Source organism: Rattus rattus, chromosome 9 (assembly GCF_011064425.1).
Source record: "Rattus rattus isolate New Zealand chromosome 9, Rrattus_CSIRO_v1, whole genome shotgun sequence".
NCBI classification, from domain to species: Eukaryota; Metazoa; Chordata; class Mammalia; order Rodentia; family Muridae; genus Rattus; species Rattus rattus.
The window spans coordinates 17,984,272-17,993,610 of NC_046162.1; the positions used below are offsets into that span (position 1 = coordinate 17,984,272).

At 48.7% G+C, this 9,339-nt stretch overlaps 1 protein-coding gene across 1 annotated transcript; it reads right to left on the reverse strand.

Annotated features, from left to right (window-relative positions):
• Positions 1 to 2,289: 2,289 nt before the first annotated feature.
• Znf174 (zinc finger protein 174) lies at positions 2,290 to 8,846 on the reverse strand. The gene is made up of 3 exons (XM_032913782.1): positions 7,802 to 8,846; positions 6,546 to 6,765; positions 2,290 to 3,996 (listed from the first exon to the last, which is right to left on the reverse strand). The coding sequence occupies exons 1-3, from the start codon at positions 8,201 to 8,203 to the stop codon at positions 3,398 to 3,400; spliced, it is 1,221 nt and encodes a 406-aa protein (XP_032769673.1). The 5' UTR covers positions 8,204 to 8,846; the 3' UTR covers positions 2,290 to 3,397.
• Between the last annotated feature and the right edge of the window lie 493 nt (positions 8,847 to 9,339).

A 9,339-nucleotide genomic window follows, 5' to 3' on the forward strand; every position in this document is an offset into this window, starting at 1 on the left:
CAAAGACTTGAGTACAGTGTTCACAGGCACTACTCTGTTCACAGTAGCCAGGGTGCAATTACACAATTCCATCAACCAATGGATGGAATGAAGGCCCCTTCCTACACAACGAGGGAGCGAAACGCTGACATGCGACATGGTGTGCACAGAAGATACTGTGCTCCAGTGGCATAAGCTGTGACAGGAGCAGGCAATGACTACCAACGTTTAAGGGTACTTCTCTGTGACACTGACAATATCCTGAAACAAGACTGTGGTGACAGAGGCACAGCTTTAAATACTGTATAGTAACCACTGAACTGTGTACTGTAAATGCACAAGTTTTCTGATGCATGTAATACTTCAATGAAGCAATAAAAAGAGACATTTCAGTTTTGGGAACAGTTGGAGGGAAAATTGAACAGTCTTTGGCACTGTGAGGAGACTATGCCAGTTTTATTGGGAGTGACAGTTGTATTGTGGGATTGGTTTACACTTACCTGATGGATAGGAAACAATGCCCTTTTTGGTGCATAGACCTCCACTACCTGTCCACGTTTCCTTTCTCCTTGGGTCTCCCTGGGGCTGACTCAGGGATCAAACACCAAAAGCAGGAATAACCCCTAAGCTGACACCAGTATGTGCTAGGCAGGACCCAGAAATATGGCAGAACCAATGGGATGGGCGGGAGCCAGAGCTGATGTGAAAGGAGAAAGGAGATTTTCTTATGTTGGGGTCCAGCAAAAGGACGCTGGCCACAGGGGACTAGGTCAAGACTCTGTGCAGAGGCTCTGGTGAAGCATGAATGGGGGAAGGAGATGAGGGAACGCCTGCATCTGAATACAGTACCCAAGAGCCTTCCGTGCCATCGACCCTTATGCCATCAGTTGTCGGCAGGTGAGCCCCATGCAAAGGAAAACTGGGCTGGGGACAGGCAGGCGAGGCAGCAGCATGAGCTTGACACCTTTGGGAAAAGAAAAATGTTCACTGTGAGCTTGTCACATAAAGGCTTGAAGAGGTGCCCGAAGACGCTAAAGGATTACTGATGTGTAAGCTGAAGAGAGGAGACATACTATGAAATATCCCAAGTAGCAAAACTCTACCAAGCCTTCCTCTGCCAACCCTCACAAACAATCCTAGCTTCCATCTTTTTGGATGTCCCATCCTGCAGGACAGTCAACGAGGCTCCAGAGGGTACCTGGGAGAGAATGGGGGACAAGAGACATGAAGAAGGACGCCAAGACAAGAGTCTGATCGAGGTGACGAGTTTAATGCTTGCAGGCTCTGGTTATGTACAGTAGCAAGGCAGGGGGAAGAGGAAGTCTTCAGGGGGCCGGGAGACCCTGATGTACTAGCCAATAGGGTAGCTGGCTCACCCCTGTAGGATGTTGGCCTAGGTCTGGTAGGAAGTTGACCCTTAGCAAAGGTCACAATCTGTGGGGTCTGTGGAAATTGGCTCTCAAAAAGGTCACAAGCCCTGGGTCTGTAGGGGTCTGTAGGGGTCTGTAGGGGTCTGTAGGGGTCTAGGGGTCTGTAGGGGTCTGTAGGGGTCTGTAGGGGTCTGTAGGGGTCTGTAGGAAGCTGGCTCCAACAAAAGGTCAGGAGCCTCCACTTGGCAAACCTGTTGGAACACCAGATTGGTATCAGCACTTCTGTAAGTTTAGCTAGAACATTAGGTTTTTTCCACTGAGCTTGTCCTTCAGGTGAACTGTCATATATTCTTTGTGTGTCCTAATTAGCTCAATGTTGGGGTCTCAGGCAAGTCGGCTCCCCACATTTGGAGATCCCCTTTTAGTGACCAAGTTGACCCAAGACACACAGACATAGTAAGTTGACCAAATAACGGTCCTCCACAAAAGGAACGTTTTATACTACTGAAGATCTTGAGATGTGGGGATTACCCTGCCATACACAACATGAGCATCAAGAATGCAGGGGGCTGCTAGCAGCTGGAAAAGTCAAGGAAACCAGTTCACCTCAGGGAATATCCTGCCCAAGGAGACTTTGGCTGAAGCTGATTTCAGACCTTTAACCTCCAGCAGTAAAAGAAATGTTTTGTGTTAAGCTACCAAGTTTGGACTCAACTGTTATAGCACCAGTAGAAAACAAATTCAGACATGACTAAGAAGTTACTACAAGGCAGCAGAGAAGGTGGCCTAGAGGAAAGTAAGTGTGTGTGTGTGTGTAAGGCCAGGCTGAATATTGAAGATAAAGGCAGTGACTTGATATTGATGCCTTCAGAAGAATGCCCACCATGATATATAATACATTTATGTATGTATATATGTATGTGTATATATGTATACACACACACACACACACAATCTGCCTGGATGGAGAAAGAGGACGCCTTCCCCAGGGTGACTACTGACTGGGCTCTACTTTCTACTTTAAGAAAACAAGATTTTGGTATGGAAAGGTGTCCCAGACCCCGTTCTGGAACTCTAACATTTTATATAAATATATTATTCTGTCATTTAAAAAAGGCTATGGAGGTACAATTCACCTATCATAAATTAATCTATCTCAATAACTTTCCTGCAGTCCTTAACCGTATACCCACCCCATGATCTAACTGTAGACACTGAGCATGCCTAGTCACGGTGTTAAAGCTAATGGCTTACTCAAGAACGGAGAATCCCCTGCCCTCCAGAGCCGTACTTCCTTCTCCCGGGGGCTCTCCCTTATAGCCTGGGCTAGAGTTGGGACGCCTTTTGTAAATCAAAAGATCCCTCGAATATAACTTAAATGAAAGTGCCATCTACTTACTTAGGAACTGTTAATCACATAAATACATCCCTATTCTCAAATTGTCTTTTGTTAAGAAGTTACAGCAGGGTGTGGGGTCACACACGTTTTTACGAGCTCTTGGGAGGCAGAGGCAGGTAGAGCTCTGAGTTCCAGGCCAGACCGGTCTACAGAGTGAGTTCCAGCACTGCCACGGCTATGTAGAGAGACTGGTCTTAAAAATAAGTAATGAAAAGCCACCACCACTAAAAAAGTTAGCTGCAGAAAGACTATGAGAGGACTCTCCGGGGACTGCTTTCTTGGCATTCTCGAGCACTGCTCAAGTGTGCACATGAAAACAACTCTATTTTAGAAGAGAAAGCAACAAGGAGAATTTAATTAAGGATTAATTAATTAATTGAAGCCACCTGCAGCTCATCCTGACCGTTCCTCAGTAACCGGCCTTCACTCTGCCGAGACCTCAGCTCTGCGCGGCCCACACCCGGATCAGCTGTCCTTACCCAGAAGCCCCCTCGGCCTCTTTTTGAGGTCCTTACCACTTGATTATTCACCCATCACTCCCCACGGGCCGCTCGCTCTGTTGTGAGTCACAAAGATACTCTTACAGGCAAGTGAGAGAAGGGAGAGACCAGAAGCCTTTCCCTAGGACTCTACAGCAAACAGCATCGCTTCAGTTCCCGTGGTGGAGCCTATGGTGCTGGTGGAGGTTTGAGCTTTGGCGAAAGCACTTGCCACAGTGGCTGCACTGGTATGGTTTCTCCCCAGTGTGGATTCTCTGGTGCAGTTTCAGAGTTGACTGCCTCCCAAAGCAGTTTCCGCACTCCCCACAGATGTAGGGTCTCTCCCCGGTGTGCACTCTTGTGTGTCGCTTCAGCTCTGAATTCCACGTGAAGCTTTTCCCACAGTCGTCACATCTGTAAGGTTTGGCGGAGTGGGCTGCCTGGTGACCAAGGCGCTGCAGAAGGCTGCTCAGGCTCCTCCGGCCTCCTCTGCTTCTCCTTAGCTCTCTCAGCGGGGGTCCCCTGAGGGGGTTGCTGATGTATTCCAGCTCTCTGCAATGTCTCTGGTAGTAGGGAAGTGGCTTGGGAGACTGTGGGGGTCTGACCTGCCATTGCAACAATCGGAGGTCACTTGCGGTCACTCCTCCTGGCTCAGGGCTGTGCAGGGTACCCCCTTTAGGTCTTCCACGTAAGACTGTGCATGCCTTTGCGCCTCTGGCGCCCTCCGGGTGTGGATTTTCCTTGTCATCACTTCTCATTCTGGAGGACTCTGTAATTAGAAAGAATATGCTCTGTTTTCTGCACTTAGAAGAAAGAACTCCAGGAAAAGAAGTTTTAATATGTTATGAGGTTTGTCAGAGGGTCGGCAGCCTTCTGCTGGTGACACGTGTGCATCAGCCTCCCCTGGACCCATCAACAAGGGGCTCTGTACACTTGATGTTGGTAAGCCAGAATCTCCGAGGCTTAGGCCTGGAAATCTGCAGTTAGCTAGTGCCTGGGAGTATCCCTAATTTATAGTAAAGCTAGGGACCAAATTCTCCTTCTGTCTCCAATCTTTAAGAAAAGGTATAGAAAAACAGAATAGAAAAAGAATCAGAACGAAGAACCAACAGTGAAAAGGAAGACAATCGACCGGTTATTATTTATTGACAGCGTCTACCGTATCACCTAGGTTGACTTCAAACTCTAGGGCCGAAGTGACCCTCCAAGTAGCTGGGGCCACAGACGTGCACTGCTGCACCTGGGTAAAGTCGGGTTAAAACCCCAATACTCAAAACAATTATTTGAATAAATACCTCTCCCTTACATGGACAAAGATGGACAGCCTCCTTCCCTTGAAAGGATGATAAGTCCAGGGACTATGTTGTTTTTCTCATTACACAGTTGACAGCCTAAGTATTTAGAAAATGGAATACAGACTAGATGTGTATCCTAGTTAGTCCACCTTCTGACAGGACTGAGGATCAAGATGGATCAGAGCTAGGCTAGGCCAGGGAAGTGAAGAATCAGTAAAGCATTCAGCAACAGGGCCTGCAAAGTGCAAAGCTTGTTCTCATGAGCTGTAAACACACTCGCTGTGGCAGCCACCAGAGAGACGTGACTGCCTAGCACTCAAAGTGCTTCATGGGGCTGAGGGGCTGAGTTCTAACTTTTCATTCACTTAACACGCAATGAGGAGCTCAGACAGTATCGCCAAGTGATTTCATCAAGGTTTTGCTCTGTTCACTTTCTGAGACGGGGGTCTCGCACGGCCCAGGCTGGTCTCAAACTCACCGCATACGGGAAGATGATGGTAAGCCCCTGACCTTCTGCCTCCGCCTCCCTGGTGCTGAGATCCTGGGCTCTCATCACCACGCCTGCCTTCATCAAGGTTCTCAAGAACAATCACTGGATTCTCACAAGAATCTCAGTCTGACTGAACATCTACCTAAATTTATGTGCTGTCAGTCCCCAGTGTAGAAGTATCAGGAGGTGACTGAGTCATAAAGATGGAGCCCTCATGAATAGAACTGGTGCCTCAGTTGCTGTTTTTCTTTTCAGCCACATGGGACACATGGCAGGTGCTACCTTGTGGTTCTCAGACACTGCACCTGGTGGTACCAACTTTGGGCGTGTGTGTGTGTGTGTGTGTGTGTGTGTGTGTGTGTGTGTGTCTGTGTGTGTGTGTCTGTGTCTGTGTGTGTGTGGTGTGTGTGTGTATGTCTGTGTGTGGGAGGTGTGTGTATGTCTGTGTGTGGGAGGTGTGTGTATGTCTGTGTGTGTGTGTGTGTGTGTGTCTGTATGTGTGTGTCTGTATGTGTGTATGTTGGGGATGGTTGTAGGATTGTGTGTGTGTGTGTTGGGGATGGGTGTTTGTGTGTGTGTGTGTGTGTGTGTGTGTGTGTGTTAGAAGACGGTTGTAGGATTTGTGTGTGTGTTTGGGATGGCTGTTTGTAGGATTGTGTGTGTATGTGTTGGGGATGGTTGTTTGTAGGACAAAGCGTGTGTGGAGGTCACAGGATACACCTTACAGGATTGATTCTCTTCTTCCATCCTGGGGGCCCCAGAGATTGAAGTCAGGTTGTCACACTTGGTGGCAAGTGCCTTTACCCACAGAGCCATCTCACTGGCCGAGACATATAATTTGATTAACATATGGAATAATGCCAAACATAACTCATTAGGGAAATGAAAATCAAAACCTCAAGGGATATTACATCATCATGAACCAGCTGGAAGGAAGTGCTGGCGAGGAGATGGAAAAGCACCCTCCGTTTTGTGGACAGGACCCTCAGACGGTGCAGCCACTTGACAAATGAATCCAGCAATTCATGAATTCAGTAAACAAACAAGCAAGCTAAAAAACCAAACGGGCCAGGTATGGTCATGTAGGCCTTTAATCCTGGTCCTTGGGAAGCAGAGGCAGGTGGATCTCTCTGAATGCAAGGCTAGCCTGGTCTACATAATGAATTCCAGACCAGCCTGAGCTGCACAGTGAGATACTGTCTCAAAAAAAGTTATCATATGTAATTTTAAAAGGCCAGAAAAATGGGTTAGTAAGCAAAGGCTCTGGCTACTCAAGTCCAGAGACCAGGGTCTGATCTCTACAACCCAAGGAAAGGTAGAAGGACAGAAATGATTCCACAAAGTTGTCCTTTGACCTCCATATGTGCACTGTGACACCCCCCAACACACACACACACACACACACACACACACACACACACACACACACAAATAATAAATTTTAAAAGACGTGTATATGCAACACAAATTGCATTTGCAGAACCATGAGAGGCCATGATGGAAAAAGGCCGCTGAGAGGATCCAGAGTGTTACCTGTCTCAGTCAATCTGAGGGCTGGTTCCTGGAGGAGAGACTTCTCCCAGTGGTGGGGACTCAGCTGCTCATGAGATCTTTCCCAGGAAGGCTCTGCCAGAGAGTTCTCTTGAATATCTCTGCTAGGAGTCTGGGGTTGAAAGTCTCGAAGTTCTTGTTCTATAAGCTGAGCTCCTGTTTTCTCCAGGAGCACCTTCTGCCCTTGCATACAAACGGTCACCTAGGAAAGGGCTATCCATTAATTCTCCATTCCTTGATGGACTGGGAGCAACATGCCACCCACTGCTACAGAATGACAGACCTCTTTACCCTGGGAAGACCTGGTAATGACCTAGAGTCCAAATTCTGTAGAGACCCCCAAAAGCAGGTGAAGGGAAGAGCATACAGAGCAAAAACAATGAGGTTGCCTCACAGTCAGCCCAGCACACTCCCCAGGTAGGTGCCCACAGCTTGAGCCAAGATCGTCAAAAGAGGGCTGGCAAAAATACCAGACTCATGAACAGTGCTCCCTGGATCTCCCACCCCTCTCTACTTCTGCTAGAAATAGGCCTTGTGGGAACAGAACCAGTATGGAAGGGGCCACTGAAAACCATTCCAACTTGGTTTTTCTGTCAGAGGGGACCAGGATACTCAGCTTTAACAAGGCTGCCCCACTTGCTTTCCCTCAGTGGCTCCAGCTGGGGTTTCACTTGGGGGAGGGGGTGGGGCCAGACGGCAACACCAGAGATCTGAGCTGAGACTTCCCCATTCAAAAGCAATATGGTGGGGTTGGGGATTTAGCTCAGCGGTAGAGCGCTTGCCTAGCGAGCGCAAGGCCCTGGGTTCGGTCCCCAGCTCCGAAAAAAAAAAAAAAAAAAAAAAAAAAAAAAAAAGCAATATGGTAGGCACTTCACTGGAACAAAGTCCACAGAGCTTCACCAAAATTAGTTTCTTAGGGAACAGGCTAGACCTGTGGGCTAAGAATTCTGATTGTAGCAAAGCTTCAAGATGTGGGCCAGGGAAGATCTGACAGGAGAGATTCCTTAAAGCTACGGTCCCGGGGTCTATGAAGGAATAGCTTACTCCTCTGTTTCATCACTGAGTGCCAGGGGCTCCGGTTTTCTGAAACTCTGTTACAACTTTGTGGGTCCGGATAAGGGAAGTTCCTCCAGGCTGGAAGAACTTTTGAAGCCATCCATTCCTCTGGAATCTCTAACTAGGGATTGTGAGACAACAAAGACATTACCTAAAACCCGCAGAGAAAGGACCCTCCTTACCCACTGCTTTGGTTTTTTAGACGCTGTGTGCAAATCTTCCACCAGGGTCACAATCTCCCTGCTGCTCTTTGGATATCGATGCCAGACCTGTGCCTGGATCTCTGGAGGTAGGATGACCAGAAACTGCTCCATCACCAAGAGCTCCAAAATCTGCTCTTTAGTGTGTAGTTCAGGCCGCAGCCACTGTCTGCAGAGCTGTCGAAGGCAGGAGAGCGCTTCCTGGGGCCCAGACACTTCTTGATAACAAAAGTGTCTGAAGCTCTGGCGAGAAAGCTCCGGGTCAGGACTGGCTTTTCGCTGAGGTGGGGCGCGTTTTTCTTCCAGCTTCATTATTATGTGTCTGTCTTGCTTGTCAGAATCCTCAGTGGGGTTACTCAAAGTTATTTCCATTTTAGCTGCCATCTTGGGGGCTCTGGGAACAATGTCACTCTAATCACGAACTGATTACGTCTTCTGGGTCATTGCTCTGGAGAAATCTGATGGCTAGAAAAATGTTAGGAATGAAGCTCCTTGGAAGTGTTAGGGAAGGGCCACAAAGACATACTTTTATCATCTGCTAGTCTTTATCCCAGACTCTGAAGACAAGATAGTTCCTGGTCTTTTCGTCAGTTTTTAAGGAGAAAAGTCATAACGTCCCAGAAGGGCACTGGAAGGAATATTTTATTTTGGTATCTGGCGAAATTCACAACACGATCTAACAGGCTGGTAGAGGAATCCCCAGGGAAAGTTTAAGATATCTTGCAAGTAGCTCGCACCAACTCTCCCGCATCTGGCAGACACCGACCTGATCCAGTACCTCAGAGCGAAGCAGAGCCAAGGCCACACCGCGGCCACAACGTGGTTAGGGGTAGGGAATGCGGTTCCGCGGCCCAGCCAGCTCCGCCTGGCGAGGCTGCAGCAAGGGGACACGCAGGTCCACCGCAGTGTTGGGTGTCAGCTCCAGTAGCCACCTGCGACACCAAGTTCTGAGGCAGCTCAGAAGCCAGCGCCAGCCTGCAGGTGACCCACCTTTCCAGAGACTGGACACCGGGAACCCTAGAGCACAGTCTAGGGGCGGGGCCGGAGCCCGGCCGCGGAGACGCCCACTGGCTCCAAGAGCTACCCACGGAAAGGCCCGCCTCTCCTCTACAGGATTGGGTCTTCGGGACATCGATAATCGTTTATTAGCCGTTTGATCTATCAATCAGTCGCAGTGCCTCCTGGGAGTGGTAGTCCAGTGGCTAGTCCAGGAGCGTGCGCAAAGTGCTGCCTAATTCCTAGATAGTTGGCTATCGCTCTGTTGGTTGAGGAAATTTGGGAGAGCAGGAAGTGCGGGGCTCGAGCGAGTCCTCCGTATGGAGGGCTCTTCAGGTCAGGTATCACATTGGCTAGGAGGCCCTGCCTCTTAGGACAAGTCTGTGTGGTACTTGAAGCAGGACCCAGGAACCCCTGAAAACTTTCTCTGATCTCACCTCTAAGGTTTTTCCTGCTCTGTATGGTCTAAACCTCTCAAATGACTCAACGAATGCTAATAAGTGTGGGGGGGGGAAGTAGTCTGC